The sequence below is a fragment of the Nomia melanderi genome, chromosome 11 (genome assembly GCF_051020985.1).
Source record: "Nomia melanderi isolate GNS246 chromosome 11, iyNomMela1, whole genome shotgun sequence".
In the NCBI taxonomy this organism is placed as follows: domain Eukaryota; kingdom Metazoa; phylum Arthropoda; class Insecta; order Hymenoptera; family Halictidae; genus Nomia; species Nomia melanderi.
Genome location: NC_135009.1, coordinates 3,820,669 through 3,843,211, shown reverse-complemented (window position 1 = coordinate 3,843,211; position 22,543 = coordinate 3,820,669). Strand labels below are relative to the sequence as shown.

General features: G+C 31.8%; 1 protein-coding gene and 1 non-coding gene across 2 annotated transcripts; one reads left to right on the top strand and one right to left on the bottom strand.

Annotated features, from left to right (window-relative positions):
- The first annotated feature begins 435 nt into the window (after positions 1–435).
- Phlpp (PH domain leucine-rich repeat protein phosphatase) lies at positions 436–22,139 on the top strand. The gene is made up of 13 exons (XM_031994452.2): positions 436–589; positions 1,197–1,343; positions 13,070–13,217; positions 14,744–14,869; positions 14,967–15,120; positions 15,226–15,286; positions 15,791–16,045; positions 16,132–16,341; positions 16,659–16,821; positions 16,915–17,198; positions 17,677–18,516; positions 18,834–19,074; positions 20,112–22,139. The coding sequence occupies exons 3-13, from the start codon at positions 13,197–13,199 to the stop codon at positions 20,565–20,567; spliced, it is 2,811 nt and encodes a 936-aa protein (XP_031850312.2). The 5' UTR covers positions 436–589; positions 1,197–1,343; positions 13,070–13,196; the 3' UTR covers positions 20,568–22,139.
- LOC116435267 (U5 spliceosomal RNA) lies at positions 14,260–14,380 on the bottom strand. The gene has a single exon (XR_004236730.1). It is a non-coding gene; the product is annotated as a U5 spliceosomal RNA (small nuclear RNA).
- Positions 22,140–22,543: the final 404 nt, after the last annotated feature.

Here is a 22,543-nt window from a genome sequence, read left to right as displayed (position 1 = left end):
TTTGTTAACGTATATATTATATATTTACCTATTATATATTAACTTAATAGATTATTATCAATATTACATGCTACTTCAAATGAATAAACTACAAATTATTAACACATGCAATATGTAAAGTATAATATTTAACATATAAAAATAATTAATGAAATTTAATAAGACATTCAATTTATTCTTAATTCAATAAAATCATTCAATTCGATTAACGTTTGTAAAAACAACAATAGTCAATTCGTATAAAGATCTAAAATTGAATAGTAATTGTTCTTAGTATTTTTATTTAATATTTTTTACAAATTCTAATAGTAAAAATAGTAGATATACTTGACTGTTAAAACTAAACAGTTTTTAAAACGATAAACAACAAGTATAAATTGCTTCTATTCTCATTCAGTTTATTAGGTTAACGAGATTTCGTGATATTATAGGCTATACAATTGTCATCGTACCCAAAGAAGCTGGATCTTAGCAACGGAGGACTGTCGAGAATTCCTGAGAGTGCTATAGCATTCCCCGCCATTGAAGAACTAGTATTAAGCCAAAATCAACTTACAAACGCCAACAACAATTTAATACTTCTACACAGGTACAGTATATTGTTTTAAATAATCTGTAAACAATGACACTTATTTCTAATTACTTCATCAATTTAACAAAACACAATATAATGACCTTAATTTCTGCAAAGAAAATGATAAGAAATTGCAATAATTTTTATATAAACACACTGTTATAATATCTCAATTTCTTTTCTAAATAACAATCACTGATACTTTAGTTAATTAACAACCGCGAAACAATTTGTATAATTACATAGATCGTACAAAAAAGTAATAATAAACATATAATGACACCTAAATAATCTTGTAACAGTATTTTATTATTTTTTTATATTTATTCTTATAATAGATTATAGTAATTCATTTATGAAATAATTAAAGCCTCAAATCATTATCGTTAAAGAATTATAGTTTTTGCAAAACAACAATCATTAAACATGTAACGAAATGTCTTCAATTAACAACTTCAATTAATAACTTTCAACTCTCCATGAATTATAAGAACTGTATGAATTTTATTATTTATATGTATTCACATTTTCAGTTTTTTTTTATAAACCATGAGATTTTATAAAAGAAACTTTGTTTACAACTATTGCGATAGTAACTTGATTAAATTCTCTGTTAACGAAGATTTCCGAAACTTCATATCCTTCATCTGGAGAGCAACGAACTGAAGAGAATTCCACGGGAATTACTGGAGCTCAGGGGGCTAACTTACCTCAATGTATCAGACAACAAAATCGAGAAGATTCCGGCTGACATAAGCCAGCTTATCAAGTATGTAAAACTAATTTTGTTAAATTGCGTTCGCAGTAACGTTCCACAAGTAGCTGCTGCAAGAAACTCATGTTACATTTTCTTCATTAAGAAAACCATTTTTAATTTACAATTTGATCCTTTACGTCCCAAATAAAAATTTTTTAGGAAGAATATATTTATTTTCACAATATACATTGACTAACTTATCATTTTTAATAGAAATACAATTTTTTTCTAAAAAATGCTATTTTAACTGTTAAAAAAATAGGCGATTATTACTATATCAATTTTATACTGGTAGCTTCGTGATTAGACTACTGATTCGCAATTTAGTGATATTGAAATATGTGGTTTCAAAGAGATGCCACCGAGAACTAAATAGTTAAATCCAAATTTAATCAACTACTTTTTTAACACTAAAACTACCAGACGGGTTAAAATGACCCATTCCTGATTTCTTCTTTTTACAATTATTAAAAAGATGACAGATGTTTCTCCAAGAAATTATTAAATAATTTGATTTAGCAATACGCAAACTGAATTGTAAATCAATTAAAGTCTCAGGTCCGTAACTCATCATCTTCGAACAATCAAATTAATACCGGACTGCTTTCTAATTGTCCGATAGTTCATCAATTTAGTAACAAATGAAATTTTTCTTATTACAATTATGCACTATACTTAACATTAAAACTACCAGACCGAATAAATTGATTCATTCCAGACTTTTTATTTTTCAAGTATTTATATTAAGAAGACTCTTCTACGACAGATTATAAAATATAGTGTATTTTTATAGATACAGATCGAGAAATGTATTTTTTTAATGTTTATAAAGAATTCGAAATATTTCACCCCAATTGCTTAAACACTTAGATAAAAATTCTTAAATAAAATTTTTAAATTCTATATAAATAGTTAAAATGATATATGATTTCTTTCCTCAAAAAATCAATGCACAAAATCAGACGTGGATAAAATTTTGCATCATTCCTTTTCCCTTGAAGAAAATTTATTATTTACTTATTTCTATTATTTATTCCCAAAGCATTATTTCCTGGTAGATGTTTGTTGATATTACTTTAGAAGTCACAACGTGGTTTATGATTTGATAAAATAGATGTAATTATCTTCTCCAAAGTCATCGTAATTCTCTGATCATTTAATACTAAGTTTCGATGTGCCAAAGTCAGAGTAAGTTACTAAACATTGGAAGATGTACTTATTAAAATCAGGTGTCTAAATCAGTATATATTACAATACAAATTCTGATTATAAATAAAAACGTTGTTTATAAATAACAAACCATAATAATCAAACATATACTGTTTTTAATTTATTTTATATCTTGCCTAGAACATTGAAGTAGTGTGTCTGTTGATAGAGAATGTCTGTCTAAAGGAATGTTTTCAGTCGTGTGAAAGAATGAAAATATGATATATTATTTACATATGTTCTCTATTATAACTTTAACAGAAATACTAAATGTCAGCATACGATTTTTTTCAATCATTCACGATCATATAGTATTGTATTATTTACAAAAGTTATAAAGTTGTATGTTCATAAACTATGTACGTATACAGTATTGTCTAAAATATTTAAAGCTACTTATTACAATCAATATAACATAACAAATAGTACGGTAATCGTGACATTTGTAAGAATTGGAAACACCTTTAATGTTTCAAATTACGAAACATTTGTTTATGAATGTAAATAATTAAACTTCAGTAAGTATTTCCAAACAGAAAGCATATTAATATTCTTTTACAAGATGAAAAAAAACATGTATAGATACTATTCAGTTTTAAATACTTATCCAACTGGCAGATCGATCGCCAAACATGATCTTAACAAATTAAATTCCTTCTTTTGTTAGTGAAAAATATATTCAATACTCTCGTTCAAAAATTCATAACATAAAAACATTTCAGACCATATTCAAAAATTCAAACCATAAAATCAAACTGCTGTACACCTTAGAAAAGCAAATAAAGTAGTTGTTATTTACTTACTAATACTGTCATATATTTTTAAATTATATAAATTAAAACATGCAGAGATGAGAATTAAAAGAATTATAAACACTTCATTATAACGATAGAAACACAAGATCATATTCTTTTTAATACGTGCAAATTATTTTATAATAATTCTACAGTAATATTATAATACAGTTAATTAAATATAATTATATTATATCAATATAATATTTTAAAATAATTATTTTATAATAATAGAACCATAAGCTCAAAAAAACATTTTTAATCTCAAATTTCATTTTTCTGATTCATAGTGTACACTGGAAATTCTATCGCACTCTTAGAACACATCGTTCACTGATACATAAGATTCAGTTTACTTATTAAGCTTAATCAGGTTTATCGTCGATCTATCGATAAATCAAGAGATCTTACAAACAACGATAACAAGAAGTTATCCGTTAATTGAACGAAGAAACCTCTAGACCAAGTATATTATTTGCCCATTTTTGTTATACCGGTAAAGCTCTTATCTGTTCAACAGAGTACTAATTAGAATTAATCACCTGCACCATGAATAATTGGAACTCACGTGTAACAAGAATTGATGTGAGAAATCTAAGGTCGCGATGTCATCTAGAAACTTACTTATGCGAATGGACTAGATTTAGAAGAAATCTAATAATAATTAAAAAAGTCTTTTATTTTGATTAATTTAATCTTTGAATAATTTTTCTACTGAATAGAAACGTACACAATCGTCAGTAGAGAAAGGTTTTTCTTTACCACAATACTAGTAATTTATATTATTATCTGAAACATGAAAAATATAGATATACCAAAAAAATGAATGCAAATTTGAATAATACTATACATTAAAAGATTTAAAGTAATAATATTTATTAAAAAATTATTAAAATTATTAATCTATATTTACATATTTTTCATTAATTATATATACAATTTTAACTTATTATTAACCTTAACCACTTTTCATTATTATCCTGCAATAATTAGGATTATAATTGATCTCTTATCGTACGAATAATTAAATTTCTTTTCCACAACTTATTAAAACCAATATAACAGCATTCGTCCTGAAAAGATCAATACCGAGACAACACGCTCGCATTTAACTCCTTCTCCTATAATATCGTATCAAAATCGTAATGAAAATATTACACCGAATTCGATACAAATCTGAATGTTATTTATTTATTTTTAACCAATTAACTATGAAATTTAGGTTGAAAAATCTCTCATTGTGCATGCAATAAAATCAAATAATAAGGTGTATACTTGTTAAACGCAGGGCAAATACATCTATAATATATTCTAACGATAAGCTAAAACAAAACGAAGAAGAATTACATGTTCATCTGAAAAAATAAATAATTTATCATTAAAAAAATTAGTGCCATTTTGTGTTTTGAGATGACGCGTATACTTGCCAAATGCAGTTAACTGGTTAATACAAATTAAATACTAGTATCAATCTTCAACTTCAAGAGCAAACGTCGACATAGAATAATCATCAAATCCTTCTCTGTTTCCACTAAATTATTAACACTAGGTTTACGGACTCTTATTGTACAGTTTATTCTATTGGTCTTAAAAGACTTGATGTTCATTTATTTAGATTTTGGAAATTAGAGTTTTAAAGATTATACAGTTAAAGTACTCATTTATGCTATTGCATCAATCAAAATCAACAGAAACATTTATTAAATAATATTCTTAAAATTCAATATTCGTCAGATTGACGCGTTCAGTAAACTTATGTAGTGTTAATAACAAAGTACTTGTATCAACCACAGTTGTGGAATAACTCATAGGACAAGGGGTTAAAATGCATTGGGACGTATCGGTTACCATCAGTTTAACACTAGAACTACCGAGCATTTTCATAGATTATTTTCAATTTTTTCAGGTATTCATTATAGTCATCAAGTGAAACCATTTATTTTCAAGGTCATTTTGAATATTCAATGTTTTGGAGGTATCAATACTCGCAAAACAAAACAACCGAAATCAGTCATTTTGACTAGTCGTTTCAGTGTTAATTACGCTTCCGTGACCTGAAACCTCTTAAGTTTCGCGCTCGTTAGTCCGTGCGACGGTCAGCTGTTGGAACACGTGCTCCGGTTTCGCGACTGTCATTTGCGTCTATTTTCCGCGCGGACGATCCGCGATGCGTCGCGCGCCAATAAAATCCCCGATTCGGTTGATCTGGGCCGACGATGGCCGGAGGCCGGTGTAATTAAAGCGGAAATTACGTAAAGTCTCTCGAAAACTGCTTTCCACTGAACGGAAATGAGGATCCCGGAGAAGAAGGAACTACGGTGTGAGCACGAGCTCGCGCCGATACACGGGCCTCGGTTACACATCGAAGACGCGCGTGCACGAACGAAGCCTCCGCGGAAAAAGAAAACGCGGCACGAGGCGTAGCGTATGCACACAGCTGCGACTGTAAAAGCTAAGCTAGCTCTCCGCTTGCCGGTAGAATGGAGTTGGGCAACACGCCCGGCAGAAGTCATGCATCGGGGGGCAGTGGTGCAGAAACTGCGGAGCTAGAACGACCTAACCGCGAGTTAATGCGAAACTTTCCAATAATCGCGTGGCCGTCACTGCTCGGATTTCGGTTTCAATCAGTTTTAACCAATTAATCCCTTGACATACAATATCGTGTCAGGCTCGTGACCAAAATATCAAACTCAATTTGAGAAATCTAAATGTTATTTATTGTTTTTAAATATAAATTAAAAATTACCTTTCTATTACCAATCGTTAACTTTTGGAGTACACGTAGACGTAGAATAAGTATAAACATTTCCCCTTTTCCTAATAAATTATTAACAATAAAATAGTTGTATCGATCATAGTTACGAAATGAGTCATAGGGCAAAGGGTTAACTGCATTTGACGAATAAACACGTCATCTTAAAACTCTAAATGGTGCTAACTTTTTCAACGATAGACGATTTATTTTTTTAGAGAAACATGTAATTCTTCATAAAACTTCTTCGAAGAAAACACGTTCGTTTTAATTGAACAATTTTCTACAAATTAATCACAGTACAAAAACTTACTGGGTTATTAAGGGTTAAACGATGTTTTAGTTAGGTAATAATAAAACATTCCTGACATCATTTTCAGTGGAACCAGTTATTTTGAAGATGATCTATTTTTCCTTAAGAAGGTAGAAAAGCTTTTTATTTGTTATATCTTAGATTCTTTTTACAGTAGTTACAAACTAATACGACTCCGTTGGGCATGGAGTCTGGAAATATTGAAAAACTCTACTGTTTTGTAATGTTAAGCAATAAAAAGATATGAATACGCTGCTAAGCAATAAATAATAGAAAGTGTTGAAGTTGAACCTGGAAACAGCAGAAAATAGCAGGAAATAGCAGCCTTTCCATTAGGATATGAATTGACAATCTTACAAACTCTCAAATAAAGAAATAAAACGAGTAACAATTCCTAGAATTATTACACAATTTCTCAAATTAAAATTGTCAAGTCAAAATTAAAAGACGTATTCTAAAATTTTTTGTTAAATTCCATTGTTGTTAAATAAAATATATGTTCACAAAAATACGTTGAAAATGTCTTTAAACCTGCGCATAATCCTAAAAATACATGTTATTTTCAAAGGAAAAACTTGCTCGAGCTAACCTATCTGGCGCGTTGGCATAATAATAATTTTAGAAAAGGAGTTCCTGAATGTGTAGCATACCAGCAGAAACATTATAGTAATTTAATTCCGGAGTTTGAGGGAACAATGCTTTTTGGAGAACATTGAATTTATTTGTAAATTGAAATCCAGCTCGCAGATGTGCTCAAACAAATTGGTGGGTAAAGATGAAATGCGCAACATGCATGTTGAATAAATTGAAAAGTGAATAATAGTGGCGTTTATAGTGTGGTATTGAAAAACGCGTTTTAAAAAAGCATGTTATTATGTTACTGATTAACGATGAACATACTCATTTTCTTATCTGACCTTATATTTCTATTTTTTACGATAATTTCGATCGTGCCGTTTTACGAGTTAGTTTAATGATAGCATAAAAATTTTGTTAGCCATGACCTCTCGTAATTAACACTAAGAATTAATGCTCCATTTCTCTACGTTTTTCTCTAAGTGTTCTACATTCAGTATCAATGATATTAGTTGCAACAATAAATCAATTTACTACTCCTACTCGAATTCTATCATCAGTATTTAAATTATTACAATTCTGTGCTATTTCAGAAACATTAATTCATGTTTTCCTACACTTTTCACCAATTTTAGAATTAAAATATATGCCAATATATTTATAATATCTATTATAAAAAATTTTAAATGACAATAAGTTTTTCTTCGTACTATCAATGAAAAATAGTTTTCGAAAAGTTGCATAACAATCTTGAACTAGTAAGACTTTCTAACTTTGAACGCTTTTAATAGAAATAACTTAAGGAGTTTCAAATATTTAACAAAGATTGAAGAGAGAAACGACTGTTCCAAATAGCGTAACTGGATATTTAATTCTATGTTACTAAAGTATTCCAGTAAACGCGGTTTAGTTAACGATCAAAATAGGAATTGAATAACCAACTTTCTTCTGTTTCGAAAATACGGAAGATCGGTTTTAGTTAGCATTAATCATTCAGATTACATTCACAATACAGTAATCATTTGAAAATATGCAGACGTTATGCCTTTGAAAAGCGTAAGAAAATATTATTTCTTGTAACCAATGTTTTCTCCATTACGTGCACATAAAGTTATTTATAAAAGGAAGAAACAATCTCAAACTGATTAAACAAATTATTCAATCTTTAAAAGACTATTGTATGGAAAATATAAAAATAATTCAAGATTTACAGGTAAAAAGAATACATAAAATATTTTATGCAACAAAATCCAAAAGCTTTCTATTTAAGAATTATATCGAAGAAAAACTTCAGTAGCCATATTTACTTTTAATTCCTTTGCTTCCTAGTACAGTTGTATAAGTACATACTGTCAAGTTTTTATATTTCACTACGTAAGTATTACGAATTAATGATTTGCTTTATATTCACAGCAAAACGTTCGTTCTCCGTTAAAATAATTGAAAACGTCAGGCAGCTTCGGATGTGATTTAAAAGTTTAATATCAGTGTGTACACAAAGGCAGAATTTTTTCATTGCACAAAGAAATTTAAAGCGAAGACTCGCAAAAGGATCAGCTGCTTTCATACTGTTTGGCCTCCTGCTCTTCTAACGAAACAAAAGAATAGTTTAAAACATTAATGGGGTCTCCGGTGAGCGGTATGCAGAAACGAATCATAAAAAAAGGACTGGTATTCATTAGCAACTCCATTATTTACAAGAGGTGGAAAGATTTTCGTCCTTATAACCAATTAATGTTAACAATGTATACGACGATTCAATGATACGAACTTGAGAAAAAAAGGTGGAGCTGTATCATAACTGGAAAATGCCCGAAAGGATCCGGAGCTTTGGTTTCCTGAAAGGGCAGAAGAACCATTTAAAATATTCAACGGTGTCTCTTGGAAGTTGTAGATACAAGGGAATTTTAAAGAAGTATCTAACAGTCTCGAGTTTCCCAACTATGGAACGAAATCCTTTCGGAAGAAGCGTCATTTAGAAGCTTCTTATCATTGAATTTCTTCTTTAAACAGGCCGGTTGCTCCACATTCGCGGAACAATACAAGAGACCAACCGGTGAAACCGTGCAATCGCTTCCCGATCGTAGAGTCTGATCAGAAAGATCGTGTATCCCTGGTCTCCTTTACACAAAAGCGTGAACACGCTTTAAACGTCGTTTTACTAACTAGAACACTGTTGCTATAAACATTAAAAACCCTAATGCTAATTGGTTTCAGTGATCCTATTATTTGTTGTATTTTTAGACCCGATTATCTCATATTACCTCGAATTTTGTAATGTAATTCTTTCATTGGATAATATAGTTTGTGTTTTGGATAATTGAAATAGCTCTGCTTTAGTTGATGACGGTAAACAATTGTTTGGTAGAATATGTATTTTCAAACAATAGAAATGTTTATTTTTCTATTTGGTCGTTAAATGCTCAAATGTTGAATTCGTATATATCTTCAACAATTTTTAATGCATATTCAATTTTTCGTGACTAACGTCTATAACCAGTTGTAGAATTTTTACAAAGTTTTAGAATTATTTATTGGGAAAAACGTAATTTTCTATTTATGTTATTTACTTATCTTCATTTTTCAACAATTCAACGCTTCGCATTATACGTATTAAACATTATTATTCTTCGAAACGTGAATTATATATAATCTCATTTTATACTTCAATTCCTTTCGTTATATCTTTAAGTCCTATTGCCCACGTTATGTTACCATCCCTACGTCCTGATCTTATTTATTCCAATAAAAGAGCTCGATCCTTGGTGACGTTCGGATAATAGAATTTATTTGCATACTTGATTCTTTTTTGTTTTTAATATATACAACCCCATTTACTCTCAGTTATATCAGCGCGTACATATTTTAACTACACATACTCCTAGGAGATCACTTAATGGCTAGGTTTTGAAATTCAGCTGATTGATCAGTCATCATTTGTTCTCACTCAATTTCCTATTAGCTTTATTTCCTAATGCCTAATATTTTCAATCGCTAATTTACTATTCCTCAGTACAACTATACGTAACCAATCAAAAGTACAAAACTATAAATTAGAATGACACCTCTTGCCTCTATACTGTTCTGCTAGACATCAAGCCATCCCTGCATAGAATATGTTACATGTTCGCATAGCTAAGAATAACGCTTGGCAATAGTTCGGTTAAAAGAGGTTCAGTTAAGAATTCATATATTAGAGCTTCAGCATTTACTGGTTCGTATAAACGAGGTTCGGATAAGTAAGGTTCCGCAGTACCATTGAACGCGAATCAGTGCCAACATTAAATTATTCATTGACCAATTTTTACACCCAATTCTTTGGTAGTACACTGTGAAGAATCTTCAAGGTTCCGTAATGTAACTGGGCCGATGCATTACTGAACAACCAATTGCCGACCACTGGTCGCTAGTTGTTGGTACACAACCAGACCGCAAGGCAAGGAATTAGCATAGACCCGATTCGCGCTCCACAACCAGAAACTAATCCGACTGTTCTGTTACGTCAGGCTGGTCAGCCATCCTTAGCCTCCCTCTTTCTTCCTTGTATCAGGACTGCCTCGAACATGGTTCGCCTCACGCCGGACTTCTTAGTCCCCCGAAGAACTTGCGCGAGTGTGCACTATCGCGTTACGGACTTATTCCTTGAAGCAATTCAGCATACTTTCATTGTGGTAAAACTAGACGTGTCTGCGAAGAAAAACTCTAAACCATTTGGTAGCACAATACAAGATACTTACGTTGAAGTGTTCGAGACATCTGAAAACTTGCAACTTAGAGGATCAAAGGAAATAAACTACTTCGCTTGATCCATGGAAGACTGTATTTAAATATTCCAATTTCGACATAGCAACGGATGTTACGATCTGTGGAAAATTTATTGCTGTTTGTGTATTTCCACTGTCTACGGAGCCTAGAAACAGCGGAGGAATTCTTTAACAAGGAGTGCACTCAGACTGGACAAGGGGATTTCCGTAGAAATCGGTGAATATTTTAATACATTATGCACGGCTGGAAAATGCGAAGGAAATTTCCTTGAAGATGCAGTGTCTCAGATAAAAAGCATCTCGGCATACTTGAGAGGACACTCCAGATCTACAGAGGCGTCTTTGCTTTTTAAACACCAGTGGCTGGAGGACTAGGAATGGTGCAGAAGGTGAGAAGTAGCTGCGTGTTGTGGAAGCAAGTGCGTGCTTGAGGATTCTGCCCGTATGAAAGAATCTAATAACAACTTCATGAAGTTACAAAGTGAAGAAAAGGATCCAGATCGAGGACTTTCGAAGAATAAGGGATTACATATGCAGTTGTCGTATTATTTGATCAAATTTGGGTATAGTTATAACTCACGATCAATGTGAGAGATTGAAATTGCCTTTTACATTTTCTTTATTGTGAAATAATATGAAAATCGTTTGATAGTTTCGATACACACTACGAAATTATCGAAATGCTACTAATGTTTTACAACCAACTATCATCTTTGATTATTAAATGTTTTGAAACAGTTTTCTTAAATTTTGTTATCGCAATGTACATCATTGCTTAAAATAGAACACAATAACATGATAAATGGATTCTTCCAAAATGATGTAATTTACTGTGGAATAGTTAACGTAGTTACAGCTTTCCTTGATTTTCATCATTTTCAATAAACCAGTATAGAAACTTCTAAACACTGCTAATTCTTCCACTTTTTATATTCTCTAAATTTGATTTTAAACATATTCTACTACGAAACAAATTTTATATGGTAAAAATTCTACACTTTAAAGACTTTCTTTAGAAAATAAAAAGTTTCGAATAATATTAAACTTTTATAATTTCATCTTTATAAGTTTAATTAAAATAACTTGACGTTCATAGTCACATAACTTTTATTTGGTGCATTATATTGTGAATTACAAGAGACTATAAGAGAGAAACCTGCGCGCCGGTATATCTTTTGTAGGTTTTCTTCCATTTTCAATCCATTTACCTTACTACGCAATGTTTTCGATCTTACTTTAAAAACTGAAAGTTCGTCCGATGACACAGATGCTTATGACCAGAGGAAGGTTTTCACCATAATTTGAAACTTTCTACTCAAGTGCACATCCTGTGGGCGGCACGTCCGTTTAGGTTCACCGATTCGTTTGTCCGTGCAACGAGGGTGCAACGTGCATTCACGTTAAACCACGTTGCGCCATAACTGTAATGCTAATTTAACAGGATTTATTCAATCGAGTTCAAAGCCGGAAATGCCGCGCAATTTGTAACAAATAATCAAATGAAAAAGTTGGGACTTTTATTGATTATCGGCGAAGAACTTTCGAAAAGAGCTTAATGAACAACAATTGCGTCAGATGATATAAATTACAGAGAGGTGAAACTGAATTCACACGCGATTTATTTAACGGAAGTGAAAATGAAATTGTGCAAATCTCCTAAACACGTTGTATGTATAATCCAGTTAAATATGCTATTGTAAATTCTTCGTAGTTCACGTGAAAAGTTATATCACTCCTTCAGCTACGAAAATATTATACAATAGAAATGAATATTGTAAGTAGACAACGGATTTTATGCATTTATACAGACAAATATGAGTGCATGGAATATAAAGTGCAGAAATGTTCGTAACAATTTACGAATATTGTTACCTTATTTCAAACGTATTAAAATTCTTAGATGAAACAATCACTTTCTACTCACTTCAACTTATTGAAATTCTTAAAGAAAGAAATCAGTTTCTAATTGAACAGGGTTCCTCTAAACTGCAAAAGCTTTATTTTTCATAAAGATCTGCTGTCTCGTTCTAAGTGAGCGTTTAAACAAGCCAAACAGTTTATTTCTATTTTCTTTGAATATTAATTTAAGAGAAATTAAAAGAAAATAAGTTTATGATTGGAATTTTTGTTTTAAAATGTATACACATTCTTAGGCATAGTATATGGAACGTCTTTTAAATTTTTCTTTCTCATCACGTTAATTTGATTTAACTATATTTTCAACAAACAGTTTGAGTCTAAGTGACAAACATGCAATATGGGAACGTTTATGCGAATTTGTTTTGATATTCAAAAACAAATATATAAATGCATAATTTCCTTTTTTACAGTCTGAAAGAGTTAATCCTAGATCGTAATGGAATCAAACATCTGCCGCACGAACTCTGCGAGCTGAAGAATTTGAGAAATATTTCTTTAGCTGGAAATTACCTCAGCAATCTGCCGTCCTTCTTCAACATGCGAGCCCTCACGCTAACGGTATGTTGCGATGCATTTAATGAATCTTGTTATAGTATTTTCTAATTTCAAATTGTTTTCGAAGCACTGTTGAAATTCGAATTTCGAAACTCGAAACATATATGTCAACATTATGATTGGTTTCATATTTGTAACTCACAGAATTGATGCAACCTTACGCCAAAATAAAAATTGTTATCCTTTCTAAAAGTATGAAAATATGCAAGTAGTTAAACTGATTATTCTTTTGAAGAAAGGAACGATAACAAATGGTTTTAAATAGAGTTAAATAAACGTTACATATGTTTACGTAGTACGACTATCTGTCTTTATTTTTTAGAGAACAAGTTGTACTAATTGTAGGTGTATCTAGTAACCGAAAAATTATAATTTTGTTCCTATTGAAATTAGAAGAAAATAATAATGCTAAGGTTTCGACTATTTGATAGGCACTATCATATTATAACAAAGTATTCATACAACACTGAGTATTCAATGTAAAATATCTAAAAAAAATATTGAGACTTTCTTTATGTTTTTTATTTGTAAATAATACTTAGAAACAGTTTCTAATTCTTAGATATTGCTATAAAGTCTTGATGAAAATCGAAATCACTAGATACATGTTTTAATTAAATTTTATAGTACTACAGGGGCAAACTGTTAGTTAAATGTCTATTTTGAAGACAAAAAATTACGAAATTTTCTGTAAAACTGCAATATGCTAGTGCTTTCATAGTTAAATATAAAGGTCCTAATTCTAAATCAGCATTAATACTATACACTCTTTTATCATATTTTTTTATTAGAGAAACAAAAACATATTCAACAAAATAATTATTACCAATGCAATAATTATTTCGATATTAATAATAAATCATTCATTAAACTTAGTAATGTAAACTTGTATTTTTCTTCTCGAAATATTCTTTCACGTTTTCATAACAACTCTGTTACGTAATTTCATACCCTACATTTTGTTATTGTTGGGACAACTGAAGTTGTTGCAATCAACAAGTACATTTTAAAAATTCTAGAAAAATTTTGTTTGAATTGTAATAACGACCCAGCTTGCGCCGGGTTCACAAAAAATTAGTTCATAGACTCATCAATTGTTCCCCTCCACGGAAATCTTTAGTAAAAGGCGAAAGATTTATGCGTGATTTGAAGGGAAACCAGAGTGTCGATACAAACTTGTGAACTTGCCTATATAAGTCTGCGACGTAATCATACTTTCGAGAATAGTATTATATCCGAAGCCACCTAGCGGTCAAACTATAAAACAGGGCACCATCAGGAGCGTACTAACACAACAAGTTGCGACGTGCATAAAATATTTTATAATGTTCATAAATTCTTAATAATAATTAACATTTATATACAATTGAATTAATTTTATAAATTTGTTTGCATTTCTTAAAATTAAATAATTATTTTGTTATTTGAAGTATTACCATTCGTAATATAGCTATTCAATTAATTTTTAATTTTTAATATTTTATAACTAAATACATTTGTTTCGTACATAAAGTTGATATTGTTTTTAGGATGTTTTACCAAAGGCCGATCATAATAAAACTTACAAAGACGAAAGAAGCAATCAAAATAATTTGTATAAAGTCAACTTACGAAATAATCAGTTGAAGGGAAACATTATTTTAGGAAATTATGGAGTAAGTATCGAATAATGGAATAAATGTAGATTTATATTTAAATTGTTCAAAGTAACAATTACTGACCATCTCTGTTTCTATTTCTGCTTTAATCAAGAATTTAACGCATCTAGACGTCAGTGAAAATAGCATTGAAAAACTGAACATCAGTGCTCTTCAAGAATTAAGAAGCATTCGTTGCGCACGAAATATTTTAACAGAACTGACAGTCTGTGGAAGAAACCTTGTTTCCCTTATTGCTGGAAATAACAGTAAGATCTTCTTTTGTATTCCTTGAATCTGAGTATCATCGATCAGCAGTATACTGTAAAAGAACTCAGAGTTTACTTAAAATTCAAAGTACTTCTTTTTTACAGAATTAAAAAAATTGACTATAGAACCTATACCAGTAAACCTCGAGCACCTAGATGTTTCTTAGTAAGTAAAAATAATGAAACTATCAACGTAAATAATGTAGAAATGTAATATTTTTTAATCATAACATTCATTCGTCTTGTTAATTACTTTGTAAGCATTAATTATCAATGCAAATATTTTCCATACTTTCAATAATAGTAAAACAATGTAGAAAAGTAATTTTTTATCGGTAATACTGATAAAAAGATTAAAAAAAGAATGCACTATAAAGATATTATAGTTGATTTTTATTTCTATTTCTTTTAAACATTACGATAAGATACTGATTATTGGATTGTAGGTATTTAAAGAAATTTTAATTTTCATAAATTGGTGTCAGCAATTGTTTAAAACAAAAAAATAAAACATTTATTTCACTTTTTTAATTAATATAAATATGTCTTACATTCTACAAAGTTATGTTGGCCATAAATGCACGTGATCCACAGCTAATTGTTTATTCATACATTTTCCGCAATTTTAACGTCGCAACATCTCATATCTTCAAAATCGGATCTGTTTCAGTAACAATTTAGATGCCCTTCCAGAATGGACACCGGATTTGCCAGTGCTACGTGCCCTTTTTGCTTCTCACAATGCTTTGACAGCCCTCCCAGACAGACTGCTAACCCAACCGTCCAGGCTAGAGGTTCTTCATCTACCTCACAATAGGCTGCAGGCTTTACCACCGCCCAGGAAACCCCTAAATATCGTTCACCTGACATTGCAAGACAATGCATTGACGGTTCTACCGACGAGTTTTTTCGCCAATACCGAAAAGTACACAAAAAATACATATCTTCTCTGATAGATTGCTATTTAGGGATGACAAAAATGATAATGTGCTTATGTAACTCTTTTCTCAGAATGAAGGTTCTTAATCTCTCCAACAATCGATTATCGGAACTTCCTTCGTTGGCGGATGGAAATAAAAACCGATCGACCAACCATTGCTTAGAGAAATTGTATCTTACCGCAAATTGTTTAACGGACACCGCTTTGGACACTCTCGCCAAATTAAATTCCCTAAGGGTTCTTCATATAGCATACAACACTTTGGATACCCTTCCTGAAAGGTACTTTAGAACACCTTTAAACTGCTTATTAACTTTTAAATTATAGTAACTTACAATTTACAGCGAATATTTTACAGGAAATATTTAAAAGGAAACGATTAATTAACACCTTGATATAAAAAATCAATTGTCCTTATATAAAACTTTCACCAACTATAAGAAAATATTCCGATTTAAAGTATTTTCAATATATTTCTTTTTTTTTCAATATAAAATTTTTACAATATATTTTGTAATAAGATATAGTTTATAATGAATTTTTAGAAATGTTCCACATTTTTTTTCAAATTTTATAACAAATAAAAATCCATTTTTAGTTGCACAGCTTCATGGAGGGACTTGGAGGAATTAGTATTATCCGGAAATAGACTTCAGTACCTGCCGGACAACGTTGGCAATTTGCGTCATTTGCGTGTGTTACGAGTTCATTCTAACAGACTTTTAACTTGTCCAACGTTTAATAAAACAACTTCATTGAAGGTAATGTCATGAAAGCAACAGTTGAATAATATTAATCTTGAAAGAATAATCGAAAAAAAATCTAAAAACGCTAAATAAATGAATGATATATAGGTATTGGATTTAGCCCATAATCAATTGGACAGAGTAAATCTGGCTACTTTAGTGCCACCCCAACTACAGTTTTTGGATATATCCTGCAATTCAAGACTCCATGTGGACCCTAGACAATTCCAAGTATACAGATCCCAACGACCGATATCATTAGTCGATGTATCGGGACAGAATAGACCAAGTCTACCTTCTCACCCTCATCAACAGGAGATTGTATCCACGGAAAAGGGTGCGGAACAGCCGTGGAGATTAGGATTTTCAGAAACAGCGGGCTCCAGGGAACGGTAAAAATCTCAATCTTTTAAAAGAAAAAACGGCGTACTATCTTTAATCAAACAGAACGTATCAAACATAATTTTAAAAAAATATTAAAATTACATGATCCGTGTAAAAATTATGTTCCATTGCATGGAGGGTAAGATAAGACTTTTTATTGTGATCACATTTACCGTTAACTTAGTTTAATAATTTAAAATATTTTAAAAAATACGCAGGATGAAATTGAATTTCCGTTTTATTAATGAATATATATGCATAGTATTATACATATAGATGGAGTCCAAAAGTATATTATATTTAAAAATTTGTCTGTTTAAATATTACTAACGACGAATAGTTAAATTTTATAAAATAAAACTTAGTAAAGAGAAATAATTATGCTTGAAGCAATTCAGGCTCCTCAAAATGAATACGCAATGATAAAAATAAAGTAAATCATAAACAAATATTATTTCCATTATATTCATGTATTCGTATGTGCAGATTATACGTTTCACAAGTCAGAATGCCATCGTTCTGCAACGTGGAAGGGTTGTTCGGTATATTCGACGGCGGCTCCAACCAAGAAGCGCCTAGTGCGCTTCAAGAAATGATACCGCGCCTCTTGTTAGAGGAGCGAACCGTCCGGGAAACATCGAAAGAATATTTAAAATATACGCTGCTGTCGGCTCACAGAGAGTTGAAGGAAAAAGGACAGAAATATGGCATCGATACGACTCTGGTTCACATTGTCAGAATTCATCCCCAACAAGGTTACTCTAAAGCGCCAATGAGATATTCTTTGAAAGTCGCTTCTTCCGGGGACGCGAAAGCTGTTCTTTGCAGAGCAGCTGGCCCATTAAGTCTGGCCCCGCCCAAAAAAGTTCCCGTTAAAAATCAGCTAGGAAACGCGGCCATGTTCCCTTTAGTAGTTCCCGACCCAACATTCGAAGAGGTCGATTTAGAGGATGACGACGAGTTCGTGATAATTGCGAACCGAAGATTATGGGAAGTGTTAAGCATCCAGGAAGCCGTGCGAGAAGCCAGGGCAGAAGCTAGTCCGGTGTTAGCTGCTAAAAGACTGCAGGACCTGGCACAGGCTTACGGTGCAGAAGACAATTTGAGCATCGTGGTCGTTCGATTAACTGGGCCGAATCAGGGCGATTTGGATCAAGTTATGAGAGAGCTCAGACACGCTGTCGGAAAAAATAGAAACCAAACGGACGGCGTTTGTCCTTGCCCTTGTTGCGTGCCGCCGGCTGCGCATAAGCCACCGGGACCTTGCTGTTGTCATGCGAATGAGGGTTATTACCTGAATGGCGTATTGAAAAGTATAGTAAACAGGTGAACAAGATCGCATCGCTACTATTCCACCTACTGTGCGGTATTCAGGAGATGAACCCTGGAAGGAATGTGGATGTAATCGGTCAACTTTTATCTTTTCCTCGTTTTCGATACTAAGTTGATATTTGTCAATACGGTTACATGTCACCAATCAAAACCATAAACAATACACCTAGTGAAAGAGCCCTCTTACCCTCGTGCCGTCTCGGGGATCATCTCCTAAACAACGCACTGTGTTTCAGTTTCTTCAAAACTTTCCAGGCCACATTATTAATGCAAAGACAAGAACTGAAAACATTCGCGATATTCCGATACAGGTCCAACAAAGCTCATAACGGATCCGGCAGGTATTTCAAGAACCGTCGACCTGCTCAAGAAAACGAAAGCCCGCCGTACAAGGATGACAGAAGTTCGCCAAGCGGGCAATCCGATCAAGCCAGCGATAGCACTTTTAAATCGAGACATCCATCCGGTAGGGTCTGGTCCGGAAGCGCGGCATCCAGGGCCACGAACAAAGCCAGACAAACCGTCTTGGTACACGAAAACGGAGGAAGGAAGGTAAATGAAAACGAACAAGGAAACGTGGCACGCTGTAAATGAAGACAATTGAAATAAAATGATTTATTAACACTAGAACAAACACACCCATCAAAATTACGGGTTACAAGTTTCTTATTTAACAATTGTTGATATCTTGAAAGCGTTAAATATCCGAAATGATTTGAAAAATAAATAGTTTCACTTCAACACAATAATTAATATATGAAGGAACCGAATAAAAATGTATTGTTACAATTTTTATAAGGGTTACATATTAATTATGTTGATCGCACGGTTGTTCTAGTGTTAGCCCTTAAGTAAGGTTAAACTTTTTAACGTAAGTGCCCGGGTGAGGTGTTTACAACACACCATAATAAATAAACATTTATAGGTGTGAGAAATGAGAAATTTTTGCGTCAATAGTCGGAGTAATTTATAATATTGCCAGCATGTTTAATAATTTGTGGTTTTACTAAAAAGTGATTTAATGTTATTTATAAAAGTACTCAGACAGCCAAACACGTGCAAGACGTCTTAAGACCCATTATACAGTATAAAACACTTCACCCGACTGCTTAAAAGTTATGGTAATTCCGGATCTCATTTACATCGTAAAATATTTATATTTTTAATTGTTTTTAGTGACATTTTGAATCTTGCACAGAAGTCTATTTAACTATCCTTTTTGTATATATTTACTTTCATAAATACATCTTCTTTATGTTAGGTAATGATGATATTTATGATGTAACAGCCCTTTTAACACAAAAACTACTGGACCGGTCCAATTGACTCTCTTCAGAATTCCTTTTTCTTAAAGTATTTAAATTATGAAGACGTTTTAGCGAAAGATGTTCAATTGAATTCGTGTATTTATATAAATGCAATACTAAGATACCCTTCGAATCTCAAGAAACGTATTGTTTTAATTTTGATAAAAAATTGGAAATAAGTCACTTTAATTGTTCGGTAGTTTTAGTGTTGTAAAAATGAACTATCTCCCTCCGCTTACCCTAAATATTTGTAAAATACCAATGAAAGGAACGTTTTAATAGGTTTCAAGTTTCGGGGCACAAGAGGACACCGTCTCCGAGAGATCCGGCGCCTTGAGCGAGGAGCAGTTTCGCTGCTGGGAATATATGCTCGAGCAGAATACTCAGCTCTTATTCGACAAGGAATTGGACACTTTATCGAGAACCCCATTGCGCCGAGGTCAATCGAGATCCACCCCTCAATTAGGAGGCAATTTGCCTTTTCTATCGAAGAGATTCGGAAGCGCTAGATCCTTTAATCCTTCCCTTCCGCGGCCACCTATCGTACGATTCGGCAGCGGTAGGAGATTACTGAATGGAGGACCAAATGCGGCTTACTTCGGCAGCCTGCAAAGGTTGATGCCGTATAATCTAGAATACGATTTCGCCGTCATTCAAGAAAGAAACGGATTGGATTCCCTGGAACAGGATACCACACGGATGCAACAATATTGGGGGGTAGCCACGACCGAGCTCTGATGCGAAACGATACGCTTCCGGTTTTGAAATTGTGATACGGTGTTGAAAGATGTACGTTATCAGTATTAATGGCCAATACGAAACACCAACGTGTTTATCACATTTTTTAATGAGGAATCGAAATTGAGGTGTACGTTAAGACGAAATACATAAGTTTCTAGATGAATCGTGTGATTGGTTGAAAGATCAGTAGACTATAATTCATCGAATGAAAATATTGTTGCGTAACAGCAATTATCAGTTTTCATGTTACTCGACAATTTTTTGTAATAGATGGAAACGATTAATTTCATTAGAATCTTTAATCGTAAGATTTATAAAGTGATATGAATTTCATGTTCGAAACTTTTATGAAATTATTTAATCATTTGAATAATGAAAGGGATAAAAACTGTTTTTCTATTGTAATTGAATAAGTGGTTGTTGTTTAAGTAAGAAGCCAACCTTTTATACTGAACAAATTATTAAGTATAAAATGTAACATGTAAGTGTATATAAATATAAATATCTTTATAATTAGGAACGACATTAATTATACACGAGGAAGCTTTAACAAACATTGTACTTAAAGATTATGCGTAAATCATTTGAATATATATGATTAAAATGTAAATATATACGTATATGTCGAAAACAATTGGTTAAGATATATTATCGTAAAATCAAACTACAAACATTTAAACATTTTCATGATGTATCATTCTGTTCGAGTAATGAATGAAACGATCTCACGGTATTTATACGGAAATCGTGATTATGTATAGTAAGTTGGAGAAATTAATTAAGAATAATACTAAAATAAATCTTTCTTAAAATGATAACACAAAAATACATGGATCGTGTAATAGTAGATTCTTGATTTCACGTAAATATATTTTTGTACCGGAACAAAGTGGCGACTTTTGTACCTGAAGTTACGAAATAAGCGATCGAAGCGACAAAACTTTTGCATTTTACAGTGAAATAAAATTACAAATTGAGAATTGATATCCTGATTCATTGACCCGAAGCAAGTAAATCATATAATCGTTTCGCAAATTTTTCGAATCTAGGGTGATAAATTAACAGACATGAATTTCCAAACATCATTCATTATCTCTGTTTTTCCGCTATCTAATGTCTTAATGGTGACCTTGATAAGCATTATCTTATTTGTCGACCAGTATGAAACTATCCGTCTACCGCAATGAACTTTTTACGGAGTCGTTGAAACAGATTAAAAGATATGGTTGCAAAGAAAAGTAAACACATATGTACTTTCTTTTAGTTTGTATCACTATTGTACGTCTATAAATAACACGATGTAAATTGTTCTTTTTTCGACATAAAGTTCGGAGCAATACAATTTTCCGCATTAACATCAATAATAAACAATTCAGCATAAAGCTTAAAACAAAAACTTGATCAAGTCTTTATTCAGAAGATAAACTTACTCCGATGATCTCAGTGAATTGATAACTCTTAATTGTAAATTAGTACTACCTTTAATAAGTGAAACGTGTATATATATATATATTTTGACTTATTAAATTGTATATGTCTTTTATAAGTTAATAAATTGATTTAGATTTATTTATTTGTAATGTAAGCCTCTTCTACAATAAAATATTTAAAACGAAAATATGTAATTACTTAAATATACAGATACCATGCATTAATTAGTATTTTATGAATATATTATACGTGTAATTTCGATTATTAATATTAACCGTAAGCAGAGGAAAAATGATTTATTTAAATTTGCTTATTATGCAATTAAAAATTACTACAAAAGCATTACGCGCGTTGCGTAATGCACGCCACACAGATAATTAGATTAAATTAATGACTTTATTATGTAAAGTAATTCACTGCCTGTGACACACCCCCAGCGCTTGAAAAATAGGCTGCCAGTATATTTATAGACTATTGAATAATTCACTGACTCTCCAACCACTACCTTTCGTGTTTAATGCAGATTATTAATATCTTTCTTA